A 20,878-nucleotide genomic window follows, 5' to 3' on the forward strand; every position below is an offset into this window, starting at 1 on the left:
CTTTATGCCCAGATATTTAAACAGCTTGACTGTGTCAAGCAGGATACTATTAATACTGTATCCGAACACTACAGGTTAGATCTTCCTTCTCATCCACATTAATTACATTTTTCCATATTTAGAACTGTGATTCATTACGCCAACTGGAAAATTTTTGTCTGTCGTCTGGTATCTTCCTAAAGTCACTCAACTTTGACACCTTACTGTACCCCATGGCATCAGGAGGGGGGGGGGGGGGGGGGGGGGGAGACTGCAGACTGCTGCCCACAAGGTCCACCAAATCATTTCTGTATATAGAGAACAGCAACAGCCCTATCACACTTCCCCAGGCACTCTTGATGAGACCCTTGCCTCTGATGGACACTCACTGTTGAGGACAGTATACTGGGTTCCATTATTTAAGAAGTCTTTGAGTCACTTGTGTATTTGTGAACTTATTCCAAATGTGTGTACCTTTAACAGCCTGCAATGAGGCACCATGTCAAATGCTTTCAAAAGTGGAATCTGCCTGAAGCCCATCATCCATTGTTCTCAGTATATCTTGTGAGAAAAGAGCAAGCTGAGTTTCACATGAGCAAAGGTTTCTAAAACCATATTGATTCGTGGATATAAGCTTCTCAGTCTCAAGAAAGTTTATTTTGTTCAAATTGAGAATAGGTTCAAGGATTCTTTACAAAACAGAAATTAGGGATATTGATCTAAAATTTTGCGAGTCCGTTTTTTTACCCTTCTTATATACTGGAGTCACTTGTACTTTTTTCCAATCACTGGGATTTTGTGCTAGGCAAGAGATCCAGGAAAAAGCAGGCTAGGTAAGGGGCCAAAGCCGTATAGTACTCTTCGTAATATCGAACTGGGATTCCATCTATACCTGGCAATTTATTTGCTTTTAACTCTTTCAGTTGTTTGTCTACTCCAGGGATACTTATTACTATATCGACCGTATGAGAGTCTGTCCAATGGTAAAATGGTAGTATGTTTGTATGTTTCTCCCATGTGAATGATTTCTTGAATGTAATATTTAATACTGTGGCATTTGTTTGGATTTAATACTTTGGCATTTGTTTTGCTGTCTTCAACTGCCACACCAGATTGGTCAACAAGCAACTGAATGGAAGCCTTAGACCCATATAGCGAATTTACGTTAACACCAAATTTTCTCAGGTTCTCTGCCAAACCTTTTGGTAAGGTGTTATAGTGGTAGTTCTATGCTTCACACACAAATCTTTACAAAGATGCACGAATCTCTACTAAACTTCACTTGTCATTATTTGTGCATTCCCTTTTGAACGGAGAGGCCAACAGCCTGTGCTTCCTCAGCATCCTCTGAATTTCATTATTAAACCATAGTGGGTCTTTTTCATCCTTTGTCCACTTCCTAGAAACACCTATCCAGACCACGATTTACCATCTGCTTCAAATTTGCTCACAATACCTGTACATTCATTGTACTGGAACTGACTGATGCTGATCCACTTTCTAAGTGAGATGCTAATAACTGCTTATCTGCTATATCTAGCAGAAACACTCTCCAAGCCTTCTTGACTGAGCATAGTTGCTACGGTGACATCATGATTGCTAATCCCGGTTTCTACACTGACATTGTTGATAAGGTCTGTCCTATTTGTAGCTGCAAGGTCTAAGATATTTCCATTGCATCTGGGCTGCCAAACTAGCTGTTAAAGACAGTTTTCAGGAAAGTGTTCAAAAGTAGTTCACACTACTGTCTGTCTGTCTGTACCCCCCACAATGAATCCATAGACATACCAGTCCATACCTTGCTGTTTGGTCCCCTCCCCCAAGTCAACCAAATAGCCAAGTAGTCTACACTCAGTAGGTTAAAGTCGCCTCCAACTAGTACTGCATGATCTGGCTATCTACGCTATGTTGATTATATACTTTCTTTGAATAACTCTAGAACTGTCATAACAGAATCAGGTGCCTGGTAAAAACAACCAACAATTAAAAGGGTTTCACCTACACCTGTTATACGCAACCAGATAACTACACTGTCGCACTCAACTTTGACCTCGATAGGGACAATATTTTTGTCAACTGCAATGAACACTCCCCCTCCTATGGCCTCTAATCCGTCTTTCCAATATACTTCCACAACTCGCCAAATACCTCGGAGCTTTCCACTTGGCGTTACAGCCAGCTCTCGGTCCCAAGAATAATTCTAGTGTGAGAACTATTCCTAGAGGGCACTAAAATTGGGAACTTCATTACGAGTACTTTGACAGTTTACTGATAAATTTATGACAGTCAAAGTGTCCTTATTCCGAATGCTATTCGACTTCCCTTTGTGTAGTGCAACCCTGACCTGCTAAGGGGAGTCCTACAAATCCCCACATGATAATGCAGGTCTAGAAATCTGCAGCCAGGACTGTCACAGAAGGAATGAAGCCTTTGGTTGAGACCTTCCACTTGGCTCGAAACCAAAGGACCCCAATCAACTCTGGGAACAATGCTGCAAATTGTGAGCACTGCTTGCACTCCACATGTGAGCCCAGCAATCTTAACTACCTCCTCCAGCCACCTGTATGAACTGAGAATTGCCTCAGAACCTATACGACAGGTGTCATTGGTGCCGATGTGAGCCAAAACTTGTGGAAGACTGTACCCTGCCTGCTCAGTAGCCACAGGCAAGGCCACCTTCACCTTCTCAGATGTGAACCCCCGGCGGACATACTGAGTGCACATTGGCTTTGGCCAGCCATGAATGTCTAAGGGTCTCCATTATGCACCTAACTTAGGAGCTCCTAGTAACTAGTAAACTTCTCCTCCTGTATGCCTGTTCAGACCATGCTGGAGTAGTGACCACCTGTCCACTCATAGGGTGAATGGATGAGGTCAGGTGGCCAGTGTCCCCATTGACCCTCCGCATCAAGTGTCATGATTGTGTTAGCACCCGCCCGCCACTCACCCTGCTGTGAGGGCAGATCCACTGCATGTGGTGCACTAGGAGGTGCCTCAGAAGCAGAGCCCATGGGCAAAACAAGACACCCGAGGTGTCCCATGCAATGCTCCAGATTTTTCTGCCACTGGTACACCACAAGGCAGCAGCCTGAAGATGACTGACCATAGCCAAAAGCACATTCAGCTGTTCCTAACTGCAGCCAGCTCCTCTTGCATCTGCACACAGCATTCACAATCTAGTCACCCTAGCAAGACTGAGGAAGTAAACTATAAAAGCAGACAGAATTCCAGATATGCAACTTGTTATCCTCCTGATGTGTCGCCAATGGATGCTGATGTGTTAAAGAACTATGTAGCTGGCAGCTGGATGTCCAGTGCACTACATACTGAATGAATTCAAACTTACAAAAAGATGAGATTAAACCTCTTAAACACAATAACACTATATGGTAATTTGTCTGATCTCGGTCTTTGTAGTTCCAGAGGGTATGATACATGGGAGGGAATAGCATATTCCTCACTTAATTATGGTGACTGAGACTAAGAAAACTTTAGCAGGATTGCAGGCCTCTATTCCCAAACATTTCTGGATCAGAAAAACCTGCCACCATTGATACTATTCTATTTAGTATATGTTAAATATCTCTTGTCAGTCCTATTTGGTATCGGTCTTCCACATGTGAGCAACATTCTAACATGGGTTGCTCAAATGCTTGGTTCAGTTTCCTAGTAGACTAGCAAGACTCCAAATAACCTAAGTCTGTCACCTGCTTTACCTAAAGCTGAGCTCAAATGACTTACGTGCTTGTACATGTGTCCATCACAGCCAACTACCACCACTGAAACGAAATTTTTAACATGATAAATAATTTTTTGAAATAAATAATCTCAACTGAAATGATTGTATTGGTACAGCTGGGGCCAAGACAGTGACTGGTAAAACAACAGGAATAGTATCACTAATAAAAAAATAAAATACCAAACTGTAGTTCCAGCCATTCTATCCTGCATAGATAAGCACTTGCAATAAAGATGATTCTGCCAAATCTAAATGGGTTCTTAATGAAGCTGTAAAAAAGTCAGTTACGTTAAATCATGCCCTCTTCAGTGCTGATTGTTTTCATTATTGTGTGAAGGTTATGGGAGCAGGCATAAAGCACGTGTGCTCTATACTGAGTTTAGATGTTCGTCTTGAGGTAAAACTTTAACAAGACAGTTAAACTAAGAGGTGAATTAAAAGTTTTTATGAGTGAATTTCTTTTAATGTAGAAGACCGTTTGAACAGTGTGGCTTGGTTTCTTAGACTAGCTTTTCACAGATATATTTTGAAAAATTAATGAAGTAAATCTATCTTTAATACAGAAAAACAGCAATTTTCAATTCCAATAACAAATTAACCACCTGAAAAAAATTAGATTTTTGGATTGTTTCTGTTGCTTGAAACAGGATTCTCAGCATATGCAGCAACAAGGCAAAATACCGGAATAGACAGGATGGTGAACCTTACATGCATCATCAACTCTCTTCTTTCAAGCCTGACATTAAACAGTTGGTTAAAAAATAAAAAATAAAACATTGTTCTTCTCATTAAATAAAAGCAATTTTGTCAATCTACAGTGAAATCAGTACATTGTTATTTTGTGTATTGTGTAATTTTTGTATATTGTTGTAGATGTCAGTAGGGTATGATATATGATTTTAATTAAAGAATGAACATAAAACTAGCTTTTGTTTATTTCAGTGATCTGTAACATATTAAGTGCTCCAAAAGGGTTCCACCACCAAAAAATTTTGAGAATGTCTGCTCTGCATAGTTGATATTAATACCTGATTTTTACAGTAGCAAGTCACAAGGAAGCAGTTTGATATTCACTCTGTTATTTATTTATATATTTTATTCCTTCTCTTACTTTGTGTTAGCAGCTATGTTTGAACTTTTCATGTGCTCAGTGTTGTGTGCCGGTGGCATCATAATGGAGTGTTTGCAATACAGTCCAGCTCTTTCTTTTAATGTTCACTGTTTTGTAAATTTTGTAACAGGTGAGTTCAATTTTAGTGCGATGTTATAAATCACTTCTTACTTAGATGTGACTTCGCTGTGAAAGGAGCAGATTGCAGTGTAAATCCAGATGTGGCAAGAGTACTTCAGGATTTCCACAAGGCAAAGAAGCCAATTGCTTTGTGCTGCATAGCACCTGTCCTTGCTGCAAAAGTTCTGAAAGGTGTTACAGTAACATTAGGAAAGCAAGGTAAGATTCCCATTTTCCAAAATTTGCGTGTTTTAATTCCTTTTAATTTGTTAGAAATCATTTTATTTACGTATTTTTATGCTAATGAAACCCTGTGAAGAAGCAGGTGTGTTCGATTTGCTAGTGTGCATTTAAATTTTTAGCTGCCAAACATTGTGCCATACATTCACAATTTTGTTTTCAGTGGATATGCTAATAAAACTGCAATGTTATGAAACAGTTGTGGGTTGCTTAGAATCATCAGTACTAATTGTGAATGTTTGCCTCTTTTATTTTCTGTGATCAGATGACGGCAAGGGCAGCTGGCCACATGCTGGAGCAATTGATGCTGCAAAGGCAATGGGTGCCAATATCGAATTTAAGGTATGTAATTTCATGATTATTATTTTGCGAGCAAAGTCGAAGTTATTATCCATGTGATCTGAGAATATAGCTCTCAAATTTAACATATAGTCATCTATAAGCATGTCTTTCTTAAAATTTCCAGTGTGTATTTTGATGTAACAGTAAAGCATCATTGTTTTTGTCTGAAGCTTGAGAGATAAACATATGTTGTGAAAAATGTTGTGGAGATTGTTGGTCTTGCTTTTAACTCTAAACATTTATAATAAAAGAAAAGCTCCAGTTTGCTTTTGTTCTACAATATTACTTTTGTTTTTAACCGGTTTTCGGCTTACAAGGCCATCTTCAGACGGCTTTCACTCAGCCAGACGGCCCTTGCTGTGGCTGGGTGGCACCCGTGAGGAGAGCCCCTGATCGGAGTGGGTGGTATCATGGCGGATGCTATGCAAATGAAACGCATATGGGTCCAGAACTCTGGCCATTCTTCTGTGGCCATCTCTCTGCGTGGAACTGATTCTTCGAGTGCTGCTTCTCTTGCCCCTTCGGCCTTCCCTTCCATGGCTACCCCCTGGAAAGAGGGTCAGGCCCGTCGGCTAGGGGCGAAACCTTTCCCCCGTTATCTGGTTTGCACCAGGACTGATAGGGATACTTTCACCAATACCAAACCTTTATTCTTTGTGGAACACATTGAAGACAAGTTTGGCGAAGTGGACTCCCTGAGCAAGATGCGGTCGGGTTCGTTGCTGATCAAAACTGCTTCAGCTGCCCAGTCTGCGGTCCTTCGTGCCTGTACCCATTTTGGTACAATTCCTGTGTCCATTACCCCCACAACCACCAGTCTTTAAATATAGTTCAAGGTGTGATTTTTCACAGGGATCTCATCCTTCAAACTGATGAGGAACTTCAGGACAATCTCAGATAGCGGGGTGTTCACTTTGTTCGGCGTGTTCAGAAGGGTCCTAAGGACAATCACATTGATACTGGTGGCTTTATCCTGGCCTTTGAAGGGGGTACCCTCCCTGAGAAAGTAAAGATTATGGTTTATCGATGTGATGTGAAGCCATACATCCCACCTCCTATGAGGTGTTTTAAGTGCTTGCATTTTGGACACGTCTTCCTGCTGCTCACAGGCCCCTCTCTGTGGTGACTGTGGACATACACTCCATGAGGGGAGTCCCTGTGTTCCCCCTCCCCTTAGTTACATCTTCTCCCACACCTTCTCCTCTGGGCGCTGCTCCCCCTTCCCAGCCGGAGAAGTGTCCCACTCCTTCGGTGTCTGCCGGTCAAGCGCGCCTCTCCCGGGATGCCCCTTCCCGGCACCTTCCAGGCCAAAGGTCTGCTGCCATGCGACGACCGCGAGTTCCGCGGTCTGTTGGCCCCCGGGTCGCCCGGTCTCTTTCTGTTCCCGATCTTGCTGCAGCTGGCTCCTTTATGCCACACAGCCCTCCTCAATCTCAGCCTGAAAAGAAGAAGAAACATAAGTCCCGGGACAAAGAGCCTCTGGTGTCACCAGAGGTCCCTTCCCCGGCTTCACAACCAGATTCTGACCTGTCGTTCATGGATGTCGCCCCCTTCTTGTCCGTGACGGGTGGGGACCCGGCGGTATGACTGGCTTTAGCATGTTCAGCCCCCATTTAAATCATCGTTCTGTGGTTATCCAATGGAATTGTAATGGCTACTATCGTCACCTTCTGGAATCGAAATCCCTTATTTCGTCTTACTCTGCAGCTTGTGTGGTTCTACAGGAATCTCATTTTACTGATGCTCACTCACCGACCCTTCGTGGGTTCCGTGTTTTCTGTCGATATCGGGTCGGACCCCTGCGGGCTTCTCGTGGCGTTTGTACGTTGGTCCGTACAGACATTGCTAGCATGTGGATTCCTCTTCAAACTACATTGGAAGCAGTTGCTGTTAGGGTCCACCTGGACTCTGAGGTCACGGTTTGCAATCTTTATCTCCCTCCTGACAGGACTCTTACACCTGCTGCCTTAACTCCCTTCTTCAGCAACTTCCTCCTCCCTTCCTCTTCCTTGGGGATTTTAATGCTCATCATCCCTTGTGGGGCAGTGCATTTCCATCTAGACGAGGTCTTCTCATAGACCAGTTTGTTGCAGGCCACGACTTGTGCCTTCTTAATGATGGCTCCCCTACTCATTTCAGTGCCGGTCATGGTACCTTTTCTGCCGTTGATCTTTCTCTTTCTTCTCCCTCTCTCCTCCCTTTATTACACTGGTCACCACACGACGGACTTTGTGATAGTGACCATTTCCCGTTGATTTTCTCTCTCCCTTCCCGCTCCTCAATGGACAGGTTACCTCATTGGTCTTTCCAACGTGCCGATTGGCCTCTATACACTGCACAGGTCACGTTTTTTCCCTCTTTGTCGGGTTGTATTGATGACGTCCTACGTGACGTGTCCGACGAGATTGTTCGCGCTGCTAGCCTTGCTGTCCCGCGCTCATCTGGACCATTTTGTCGCCGGCAAGTCCCGTGGTGGAGTACGGCCATTTCCATTGCCATCCGTGGTCGCCGTCGAGCTTTGCAACACTTTAAGAGGCAACCATCCGTAGCCAGCCTTACTAATTTCTGCAGAGCGGCAGCTCCAGGGAGCTATACGGCGTGCCTCTGCATGGACCCTCTCACATGGGTTTCAATTCTCTCCTCTAAAATCGCGGGTGGTCCACTTTTGTCGCCGTACTACGATCCACCCTGATCCAGAGCTCTATCTCGATGCATGACGATTGCCTGTGGTCCCACAGTTTAGTTTCCTGGGTCTTCTTTTCGACAACAAGCTCACTTGGCTGCCGCATATCAGACTTCTGAAGGTAGGATGTTTCCGTAAACTCAATGTCCTTTGCTTCCTTGCCCACTCCTCTTGGGCTGCGGACCGTCCCCTCCTCCTCTGTCTTTATCGTGCTCTAGTTCTGTCTCTCGTGGACTATGGTTGTCAAGATTATGGTTCAGCTGCTCCTTCCACACTGCACGTGCTGGATCCAGTCCACCATCATGGTATCCGTTTGGCCACCGGTGCCTTCCCTACTAGCCCTGTTGATAGTCTTCTGGTTGAAGCTGGGATCCCCCCTCCCCCCCCACCCCCCTTTCTGTTCGGCGGTCCCAGCTTCTGGTGTCTTACACAGTCGCTATCCGTTCCTCTCCCACTCATCCTTCCTATTCTATCGTGTTCCCAGACCATGGACGTCGCCCACCCAATTCCCGCTCTCGGGCGGGTTTACCGGTTGGGCTCCGCCTTGTGTCTCTTTGCCATGATTTTCAGCTTCCTTCTTTGTCCTGTCTTCCTCGCTCCCTCCCCTCCACCCCCCCTTGGTTAGTTCCTCGGCCTCGAATTTGGATGGATCTCCACCGGAGGTCCGAAAGATTCCATCCCCCCCGATGGTGTTCTGTTCCTTTTTTCGCCAAATTTTATGGGAGTTTCAGGGTGCTGTTGTTTTTTACACTGATGGCTCTAAATCTGCTGATCATGTGGGGTATGCCTTCACGTCCTCTGTTGGAATGGAAAATCATCTGACCTTTATTAAACAATCCCAACACAACCGCGTTTTGTTATGTACAGACTCAATGAGTGGCATTCTGGCTATTGACCGGTGTTTTTCGCGCCATCCCTTGGTCTCTACCATCCATGACCATCTCGCTGATATTCACCATGCTGCTTGTTCCATTGACTTCCTTTGGGCCCCTGGCCATGTGGGTATCCCAGGTAATGAGCTTACTGATTGTTTGGCTGGGGGAGCAGTCACTTACCCCCGTTTTCTGTAACCCCTCCCGCAGCAGATTTACGGCATCACATCAAATCCCACTTCGCACAGTCATGGGTCAACTCGTGGGTGGCTACTCCCCTGTCTAATAAACTTTGTGCGATTAAGGCGACACCAGGCCCGTGGCGTTCTTCCTTTCACCTCTCCCGAAAGGACCCCATCACACTGTGTCGTCTCCGCATTGGCCATACCAGGCTGACCCATGGTTTTCTTTTGCGTGATGAGCCACCCTTACTTTGTGGTTGTGGAGCCTTCCAGTCAGTAGCCCACATTTTAGTTGAATGCCCCCTTCTTTTGGCTCTGCGTGCTAAGTACAGACTCCCCCACACTTTACCTTTGATGTTGGCTGATGATTCCTGGATGGTCTCTCTGGTTCTCGGTTTCCTCCAGGAAAGTGGTTTTTATTCTGTTTTAAGATTTTTAATCTCTCTCTGGTGTTGGGGCAGGGTGATGAGTGTTGGGGTATCTCCCACAGGATTGGTTAGTCTCCTTTTCCCATAGTACTTCTACATTCTAGCAGTTGAACATTTTAAGTTGCAGGTGGTCTTGCCTCTGCTGCTTCAGCATAGTGTTGGGTTCATTCTCTTGCTGACTTCCCTCATTTTATTTTTACCATTGACAACATGACTGCCCTTTTACATTTTTAGCCTTTTTCCCTTTTATTGTTCTGACTTTCCTGAGATGTCACACTAGCGGAATGGACCACATTTGAAACCAGGGACTGATGACCTTGCTGTTTGGTCCCTTAAACCACAAACAAACAACCAACCAACCAAACATTGTAACTTCTTTGGTGATAATACTCAGTAAATGTCTGAAGATGGCCTTGTAAGCTGAAAACCAGTTAACAATAAAAGTAATATTGTAGAACAAAAGCAAACTGGAGCTTTTCATTTATTATAATGTTGTTCTACCGAGAACCGATGGAAGATTCTGTTAACATGCTAAACATTTATGATGTCCTCGAAGGAAGTGTTACTATATTTGCCATTGGAATTTGTAGTATAACATCCACAGTAAGGAGTTCCATGCAGTGATAATTATTTGTGGGATTCCAGTGGATGAATGTGCCCGCAGGATTTACTTACTGAGCCAACTAAACATATAGTGTTTGGTTCAAAGTTACATGCTGTCTTCAGAACACCGGGACAGATAAGACATGTGCTGAGAGTGTTTTCATCTGTCCTGACAAAGTGCAGTTTAATGTACACTTGTACCCAGTCAGAACACCCAGAACAGCCTTTTTCACCATTGAAGGTTGGAGAATAATGTATCATTCTGTTGGGCATTAGAGCTTATGGGATTCCATGGAAACAAATTTGTTGATGTGACAGCCAAAACAAGTGTACAGAAAATCCTCTGGCTCTATCCTTTACCTGATCACTCTTGTCTGTTAAGAGACATAAAAATGTATTTGGGGGAAGAAAAGTGGTTGGAAGTGACAAAATTAATGATGGCTTGTAAAGTCAATTACTTGATCATGTGGTACCTACTCTGAAACATGAAATGAAGTCTCTCACAATCATCTGTCGATGAGATAAAGTTGGATAATACTTAGGTTCCTGTTGCGGTGAGAGGACACTCCATTGTGCTGCGGTAGGGCGTACAGACCGCAGTAAGCTACAGTTCACCTGATGGTGTTCTCTTTTCAGAGAAGAGGGCAGAGAAAAGTTATTACCTGCAGGTCTTATTATCTGCAGATATGATCTTTATTTTTGGAGACAATGAGATGAATATGCTACAAGTTTTAAGGTTCTCTCAAATGTGCAACCAGTTCTTTAAAGCACCTAAGATTAATTTCTCAGCTTCTCCCAGCATATTTGTTGAGTGAACAGTCCACAGGTATACTGCTGATTCTCATAGTGCCAAACCGCCACAATATTTCAGTTATTGGACATGTCTCCATCGTCAGGTGCACTGATGAACTGACCTCTTGACAAGGGGGTGGCGGTGTAACCAATTTAATGTCCCCTGAGCCTTTTTGTAGGTGGTCCACAATAGAGGACATGTATCTCCACCTGTGGCGGCGAAGCCCAGTGACGTGCCCTATTTGCAGTGGCATTGGTGTAGTTGTTCCATCTGCTGAGGCCAATGGAAAGTTGTTTGCTTAGTATCTTCTTAATTAGATCCGATGCTGGTATCCAGACCTTGTTGAGATTATAGCTGCTGTAATGATGCTGTCCTAGTATTTCTAAGTTTTTGCCAGAAGTCTGGTATATTCATATTCCATTGCGTGAGTCTTGGACAAACACTGTTCTGCAACTACTGACTTGTTGAGACACATTGCTCAAATATGCTACTGGTATCTCAGAATCAATCTGAGATGATGTACACTGTTTGTTCAATGTCTTGCCGCATTGGCACTAAATCTGATATACCCCAGCCCTCTGTAAACCAAGATCGTCCTTGGTGTTCTTCAATACTGCCCTTATTTTATTGGCTAGGCCAAAGACAGTCGTTACTGGGTGGTTTTTCAGTATGCACCCAATTTTTCCCACTAGTGTGACAGAGTACGGAAGAAAAGCTGTGGCTGACTCATTCTGTGATTTCATCCATCTCCGCAGGTTATGCTGTATCGGAGAGGTGCAGAGAATTCCTAATGTACCCTGTCAAGTAACTAATTCCGAGGTGTTCCAATTTCTGGGGTTTTGCAACCTTCACAGAGTACTTCGCGATGGTGCCTTTGTGTACATTGATGACTCTTGGACTAACTGTGGTGTTGGGTGTGTCTTCATCATTGATTCCGACACTTTTCGGTATCAGCTTCCAGATCACTGTTCAGTATTGACAGCAGATGTCGTTGCCCTGTATCAGACCATGCAGTACATCCAGTGACACAGGGTTTTAAATTGTCATTTGCTCCGAATCTCTCAGTGCCCTTCGGAGCCTCTGTGTGCTGTACATCGTCCATCCCTTAGTGCAATGGGTCCAGGAAAGCTTTCACTTGCTCACTCTGGATGGAGTCACTGTGATATTTGTATGGGTCCCTGGTCACGCTGTTCTGATCGGCAGTGAGGCCACTGATGCCAAGGCTGCAGTCCTTGAATCTTAGCCCGCTAGTTCTTTCATTCCCTCAGATGATCTGTGTTGCCCTCTGTCAGCAGGTGGCATCACTTTGGCATCACCACTGCAAGTTCTGCAGAATTAAATCTCTCCCAGTGGCTTGGCTGACCACCTCTTGGCCCTCTTGCTGCGAGATCATTTTAGCTAGGTTGCGTATTAGGTACTGTCTTTTTAGCTATCACCATTTAAGTGGTGATCTCCCACCACTTTGTGCTAATTGTTCTCAACCATTGACAGTTTGCTATTTCTTGATGGAATGCCCTTCATTTAACCAATTATATTTGTTTGCCATCTGAGTCATTGGCCAGTTTAGCGAACGACATGCAGGCTGTCGACAACTTTTTCTTTTTTATCCTTTGTAGCAATATGGCGAAGGACATTTATTCTTTAGTTCAGGATGTCCACTGTCTCTATGGAGTATTTTGTGCACCTTCCTCCATGTCCATGTTTTTAGCCATCTTTCCTTCTGTCGATTGAGCTTAATGTGTAGTCATTTTTAACTCCTTTTTCGTCTTCGTGTTTGGCAGTTCTGACATGGACATGTATGACCCTAGTTGATCTTGCGCCCTAAAGCAAAACAAAAGAATTTCTGGGGTAGATCCTCTACATCTAAGATGATGCTTTCTTTGTGTAGTAGAGCTTTTAGTATCCCATTCCTCTGCACAGGCTGATGGCATCTGTCTCGTGAAAGTGTAGGTCACTGTGCATTTTCTTCCAAAGAACACCATGGCCCGTGGTGTTGTCAGCTCCTGTCCTGACCATAACGTCAATGAACAGTAGTCTTCCTTCTACCCCTGTCTCCATAGTTATTTGATGTTGGAATGAACGGAATTCAGATATACAAAGAAGTCATGGAGTTTGTCCCTTCCATGGAGGGAAGTGTCAATGGGCAGCCCATACTTGACCATGGTTGCAAATTTATATATGGAGCAGTTCTTCCTTGAATCCCTGACGTAATCCAAATGGAAACCCACTTGTTTTTTCCATTATGTGGATGATACATTCATCAGCTTGCCTCATTAAAGGGAAAAACTTCATTACTTCCTCGCACATCTTAATTACATTAATTTCAACATAAAATTAAACACGGAGACTCAGACAGAAGGAAGGCTGCCATTCCATGTGCCCCCCAGATCAGCTCATCAGCACACCCGCTGATGGGACATAACTGATTGCCGCCTGTTAGACACTATGAATCAGCAGTAACCCATGGACTGTTTGATCCACCAAGAACTAGATTATAACGAATGTTTTGGGCGCTGTATCTTGCATGTTTCTTGTGAGTGGTCAATTATGTAAGTTCAACTTTTTGAACCATTTCATTATTATATCCAGGTTTTAAGATAGTCTTACAACAATGGCCGTGTTTACAGCTTGTTTGTGTGAATGTGAGAGAGAATGAGAAAGAGTGATTATGATTTTAACAGACTTACAGTTTCACATTTTTAAAGTATTGTATGCTTTAACCAAATTCTTGTAGACCAATAACCCCTCTGTGGGTGCTGTAAAATCATGATTAGTTTACTGCTACTTAGCACTTCATTTATATACCATCTTTCTTTCCTTAAGCTAGAAAGGAAAAGACAGATTGCTACTTACTGTAAAGATGACATATTAAATTACGCACGCACGCACCCGCACAAGTAAGAGACTTGCATATTAGTTTTCAGTCTTACCTGGCTGCAGATTGTATCCAGTCTCTGTGTCCTACATGTTCTGCACTTCCTGGGGAGCGGATCAGACCACCCTCTCCATTTGTACTAATAGATTGTCTGTTCAAAACTAGATTATGGGTGTTTCATTTGTGCATCTGCACGTCCATACGTTGTACACTGTCTTAATACATTCTACCATCATGGAATCTGTTTGGCAATTGGCACCTTTTACACCAGCCCGGTTGAGAGTCTCTCAGCAGAAACAGCTGAACTACCACAGTCCTCAATGGATACACATGCTGTTTGCCTGCCATGCATGGCCACCCAGCCTATGTCTTGTTCTTTGATGACTCCCTTGGCTGCCAGTATGGTGCGCGTCCTTCATCTGTTACCTCCTGGAGTTTGCTTTCAGCTGTCACTGCATAAGCTTAATTTCACATGCCGTCCGCCCCCGGTAGCTGAGTGGTCAGCGTAGCAGACTGTGAATCCTAAGGGCCCGGGTTCGATTCCCGGCTGAGCCGGAGATTTTCTCCACTCAGGGACTGGGTGTTGTGTTGTCCTAATCATCATTATTTCATCCCCATCGACGCGCAGGTTGCCGAAGTGGCGTCAAATCAAAAGACCTGCACCAGGCGAACGGTTTACCCAACGGGAGGCCCTAGCCACACGACATTTCCATTTCCATTTCACATGCCACAGTCCTGATGCGTGTGTATCCTTCACCACTCTGGCTTTGTGCGGCAGCCCGTTTTCACCTTGGTTTTTGTTCAGTTACTAAGAAAACTACTCTGGATTCAGTGTATTGTTGTAAGTTTCTCAGCCTCCACACAGAACTTAGCAATAGTACTTTCATGTACACTGATGGCTCTAAGACTGACCATGGTGTTGGATGTGCCTTTATCATTGGCACTGACCATTTTTGTTATGTTTCCAGAACACTGCTCAGTATTTACAGCAGAGCTGTTCATTGTCTATCAGGCCACTCTCAGTACATCCAGCAACACTGGCTTTTAATTGTGTCATATGCTCCAGTTCTCTCAGCACCCTTCAGAGACTCTTGTGCGCTGTACACAGTCCGTCCATTAGTGCAATGGGTCCAATAAAGTGTCCATTTGCTCACTGTTGAGGGAACCACTGTGATGTTCATATGAGTTCCTGGTCATGTCGATGTAATGGGAAATGAGGCTGCTGACACTGCCGCCAAGGCTGCAGTCATACCTCAGTCTGCTAGCTCTTCCATCCCTTTGGATGTTCTCCATGTTGATATCTGTCTGCAGTTGGTGTCAGATTGGCATCACACGGGCCTTCTCTTCACAGGAACAAGCTGCGGGGAATTAAACTTCTCCCAGTGGCTTGGCCGACCTCAGTTTGGCCCTCTCACCATAAGGCAATCATTTTAGCAAGATTTCTTATTGGGCATTGTTGTTTTAGCTATTACCATTTGTTAAGCGGTGATCCCCCACTACTTTCTGCTCATTGTCTTCAACCTGTGGTGGTTCACCTTTTCCTGACCGAATGCCCTTTGTTTACCCACTTACAATCTTGTGTATGTTTGCCATTTGAGTTACGGGCTGTTTTAGTGAACGAAGTGCGGGCTGTCGTCCGCATTCTACTTTTTATCCTTTGTAGCAATATGGTGAAGGGCATTTAATCTTTGGTTCAGGGCCTCTGCTGTCTCTCAGTGTATTTTGTGGAGCACTCTCCACAAGGAAGTCCTTGTTCTTAACTCACTTTCCCTCCATCAATTGGGCTGAATGTATAGTCAGTTTTAAGTTCTTTTATTTCCTGATGATCTGAGTCTATAACAATGGCAATTATGACCTTAGTTGTTTGTGCCCTAAAGCAAACAAAACAAAAAATTAGCTATTGGCCACAGCCTTCGTTAGAAAAAGAGAAACATGCACACACTCATTTGCACAAATAAGCACACCTCATGCACACATGACAGTCATCTCTGGCAGCTTGGACCAGTCAGAATGTCACATGGAATGGAAGCAGCAATGTAGAGGGGATGGTGAAGGGAAAGGGGTAGTAGTGTACAGGAGGGGGAAGATGGGGAAGGGGGAGTGGGTATTATATAGAGGAAGAGAGAAGCTCCAGGCCCCAATTTGCAGCTGATTTAGCCCCTGTTCTAACTATAACCTATTGTAGATTCCTTGAATAAAACAGTATGTCCAGTTCTTGGAAAAAGTGCAGTCACACCTGTCTACAAGAAGGGCAGTGGAAGTGATCCACAGAATTACCATCCAGTATGCTTGACATCAATTTTGGAACACATTCTGAGCTCAAACATAATGAGATATCTTGAACATAATGACGTCCTCAGTGCCAGCCAGGATTGATTTTGTAAACGTTGATAATGTGAAATCCAACTTGCACTTTTCTCACATGACATACTGAATGCTTTGGATCAAGGCAACCAGATGTTTCTTGATTTTTGAAAGGCATTCGACTCAGTAACGCACCTATGCTTATTGCCAAAAGAACATTCATATGGGGTATCAAGTGAAATTTGTGACTGGATTGAGGACTTTTTGGTAGGGAGGACACGGCATGTTATCTTGAATGGAGAGTGATGGTCAGATGCAGAAGTGACTTGAGTTTGCCCCAGGGAAGTGTGGTGGGACCCTTACTATTCATGTTGTACAGTAATGACCTTGCAGGCTATACTAATAGTCAAATCAGGCTTTTTGCAGATAATGCAGCTGTCTGTAATGATTTACCATGTGAGGGAAGCTGCATAAATATTCAGTCAATCTTGATAGGACTTCAACATGGTGCAGAGATCGGCAACTTGCTCTGAATGTTCAGAAATGTAAAATTTTACACTTCCAAAATGAAGAAAACGTAGTGAGTATAATATCAATGAGTCACTGTTGGAATTTGCTGACTCATACAAATACCTAAGTGTAACACTTTGTAGGGGAATGAAATGGAATGATTGTTCACTCATGGGTAAAGCAGATGGTACACTTTAGCTTATTGGTAGAATACTGGGGAAGTGCAATCAGTCTACAAAAGAGATTGCTTACAAATCACTCGTGTGACTGGATCTAGAATATTGCTCAAGTGTGTCGGGCCTGCACCAGCTAGGAGTAACAGAAGATATTGAACGTATACAGAAAGGCAGCACAAATGGTCAGAGGTTTGTTTACTCCATGAGAGTGTATCATAGAGATACTGAAGGAATTGAACTGGCAGTCTCTTGAATATAGATGTAAACTATCCTGAGAAAGTCTTTTAACAATGTTTCAAGAACTGGCTTTAAGTGGTTACTCTAGGGATGTACTACAGCCCCCTAAATATCACTCACATGTTGATAATTAGGATAACATTAAAATAATTAAAACACACACACACACACACACACACACACACACACACACACACACACACACAGAGGCATTAAATCAATCATTCTTCCCATGCTCCATATGTGAATGGAATGGGAAGAAACCCTAATAACTGGTACAATAGGATGTACCCTCTGCCATGCACCTCATGGTGGTTTTCAGAGTATAAACGTAGATGTAGAAAAGATGGGCAGGTGCATAGCCAGAGGGTGGCATACAAAGAGGGTGAGAAATGAGAATAGGGAGGTGGTTATAGGACAGAGGGGGTGAAAACTGTTGGGTGGAGAGTATGGGGTTTTTATGTTGCAATAGGTTGATGCCTGGATAATTTTGGGAGTGGAAAATACATTGTAAGGATAAGTCCTATCTGCGCAGTTCAGAAAAGTTGGTGGTCAACGGGTGGATCCAAATGGCTTGGGCAGTGAAGCAGCAATTGAAATTAAGCGTGTTATATTCAATTGCATATTGTGCCGTAGGGTTGTCTACTTTGCTCTTGGCCACCATTATCAGTGGCCATTCATCGTGGTGAACAGCTGGTTGCTAGTCACATCAATATAAAAAGCTGTACGATGATTGCAGCAGAGCTGGTAAATGACATGGCTGCTTTTACAGGTGGTCTGGCCTCTGATGGGGTATGATAAGCCTGTTGCAGGACTTGAATAGGAAGGGCTGGAGGGGGGGGGGGTGTGGATTGGGCAGGTCTTGCACCTGGGTCTTCCACAGGGATATTATCCTTGTGGCCAATGTTTGGGATTGAGAGTGTCATAGGGATGGACTAGGATGTTTTGGACGTTGGGTGGGTGACAGAAGACCACTTTAGGAGGTATGGGTACGGCATTGGGCAGGAGGTCCCTCATTTCAAGGCATGATACATAACAAAGCCCTGGTGAAGGATGTGGTTCAGTTGTTCCGGTCCAGGGTGGTATTGGGAGGTTGAAGGGGCACCCCTGTGTGATAGGTTCTTGGGGGTGTTGAAAGGCTTGGGGTGTGAGGAGAAATGGCATGAGGCATCTGTTTGTGAACTAGGTCTGGGGATAGTGTTCCAGTGAAGGACTAGGTGAGACCCTTAGCATACTGGGCAAGGAAGTTCTTGTCACTGCAGATACACCATCACCACCTGGCCAGGCGACATGGGAGGGATTTTTTGGTGTGGAAGGGATGACAGCTGTCAAAATGCAGATTTTGGTGCACTAGTACACGTTCTTCCTTGTTCAATAGATTTTAATAGTATGACAGATTCAGCATAAAACTTCAAGGAGTGTGTACATTTTCCATACAGAGTGGTAGATAAAATATAAAAGACAAAATACTCTGACATCTGTGCAAATATCCTTACTGAACATATTTCTTCAGATCCTTTTGGTGATAGTCCTTTAACTTTCAGCGATTCAGGATAGGCCAATAGGTAACCTCTGAGGTATTTGGATAATGTTATATGGACCAGTGTACATTAGTTGCCATTTCTTGTTTTTTCTTAATAAAATATGAGATTTAGGTTGTGCTCTTAAGATTTTATCTCCAATTTTGAATTCTTGCATCTTTCCCAGTTTCTTATAAGCTTTGTTATAAGCTGTTTTTCTCATAGCAGCTGCTGAACTAAGAGCAACCAAAGCTTGCCTAATTCTTTCCTCAGGTGACATTTTACTCTCTGTAAACTGGGGAAATGGATTCACTCCCTCATTTCTCTCAGTCGTATCCAACATGAGCGAGGCTGGCGTAAGCTGTGGAAGTGTGCGGCAGATTGTTTACCACTTGCTGAAATGACGTAACAGATTCAACCCATTTGGTTTGCTTGTGAGTTACATATGTTCTAATGAAGCAGTTGAATTCTCAAAAAATCTGTTCAGTAGGATTTGATTCGGGATGAAAGTTACGCATCTGCTTGACGCCATTCCCTACCAAAAAACTTTTCCATTTTCTGCCAGTGAAATTTAGTGTGTTATCGGATAATATGGCATCCAGTTCTCTGGATCTTGGAATATACTCTTCCTTGATATGTTTGATTATGGGTGCTGCTGTGGCAGACTTAGTGGCATACAATCGCACGTATTTTGAAAATAAGTCATGCGAGCAAGTATTTAACTCCATCTCTTCCTTATGGATGTGGACTAGGTACGTCGATTGAAATAATTGCTCCAGGTTTGTGACTCAGTATAGGAGGCAGAGCTACTTAGCTAGAAAGATCAGAAGGTTTACTTTTCAGACATACCGAACATGTGTGTAATAAACGATGCACATGGAATGTAAGCGTGTGGTGCAATCTTGGGTTTGCATTTCTTGACACCAAAGTGTCCCCATGTTATATGTGTATGCCATATAACATATTCTTTAAATCTGTCTGTAATGCACACACACCAGAAATGAGGTTGATTTCTTTGCCTATGAAACAATATATTATTTCACACCTGATAGTACTGTGACAACTAATGATTAGACTGTTCTGTGAGCATGTGCTTTACTTTTGCCCATTTTATATCTGCATACTGTAGTGTGTATATTTCTGCACATCTCTATATAATACTGTTTATACAGTGGATCTCTCATGAAAAGTACCTTGAAATGTGACATCTGTTCTATAAGATCCGAATACTCTGGCATATCTTGCAGAATCCTGGATAGAGAATCCGCTACCATCCTGTCCTTGCCACTGACGTGGACTACTTCATAATCATACTCCATCTGGCCAGTCTCTGTTGTAACAACTTACACGTCAGCAGAAAGCTCAAGGCTTGACGGTCACAATACACTTTGATATGCTTACCATGAATATAGTAGTTGAACTTTTTAAAGAACCAAATCATGGCTAATGCCTCTCATTCTGTGGCTGAATGTGATCTTTCACATTCCATGAGCATGTAGCTTGCAAAACTAATCACATTAATTTCCCATTTCCCCTCGACATCATCTCCCTGAAACAGGCACACCCCCAAACGAGAATAAGACGCGTCTGTCACAGTGCAGAAGTTCTTCTGCATGTTGGGTAGCGAAAGTTATTCTAATTTACCAGTGCCTTTTTAATTCTGTTAAATGCCTCCAGACATTTGTCAGACCAGTGCCATACCACATTCTGTCTCAATAATTTCTGAAAATCAGGATCGTTCGTAGACTGATTGGGCACAAACTTTCTGAAGAAAGAAGTGTGGCCAAGAAACGTCTTTAACTGCTTCTTAGTTGAAGGAGGCGGAAAATTTTCTATGGCCCTAATCTTTTCAGGGTCATGCAAAATTCCTGACTGTGAAATGCTGTGCCCAAGGAATTTGATCTGGTTCCTTGCGAATTTAGATTTGTCCAAGTTGGCAGTAACTCCACACTCTGAAAACTTACTGAGCACACTGTCTAACAAACACAGGTGTACCTGCCAGGTAGCTATTGTGATTAGCAAGTCGTCCACATTTAGTGTGACCTGGTCTAACAGTTCGGATCCTGAAACTGTATCTAGTGCTGCAATCAATATTCTGGCACTGACATTCAGATTGAAGGAAAGCACTCGAAATTGATAAGATCTTCTGGCAAAGATAAAAGCG

General features: G+C 43.5%; 1 protein-coding gene across 3 annotated transcripts in view; it reads left to right on the forward strand.

Moving 5' to 3' along the window:
* LOC126188044 (ES1 protein homolog, mitochondrial-like) overlaps nucleotides 1-20,878 on the forward strand; it is a 49,680-nt gene that overhangs the window by 24,296 nt on the left and 4,506 nt on the right. For all 3 annotated transcript variants that reach the window (XM_049929472.1, XM_049929473.1, XM_049929474.1), the window contains exons 5-6: nucleotides 5,005-5,168; nucleotides 5,455-5,531. In XM_049929472.1, coding sequence (XP_049785429.1) covers nucleotides 5,005-5,168; nucleotides 5,455-5,531 — 241 coding nt within the window. The remainder of the gene's footprint in view (nucleotides 1-5,004; nucleotides 5,169-5,454; nucleotides 5,532-20,878) is intronic.

The sequence above is a fragment of the Schistocerca cancellata genome, chromosome 5 (genome assembly GCF_023864275.1).
Source record: "Schistocerca cancellata isolate TAMUIC-IGC-003103 chromosome 5, iqSchCanc2.1, whole genome shotgun sequence".
Classification (NCBI taxonomy): Eukaryota; Metazoa; Arthropoda; class Insecta; order Orthoptera; family Acrididae; genus Schistocerca; species Schistocerca cancellata.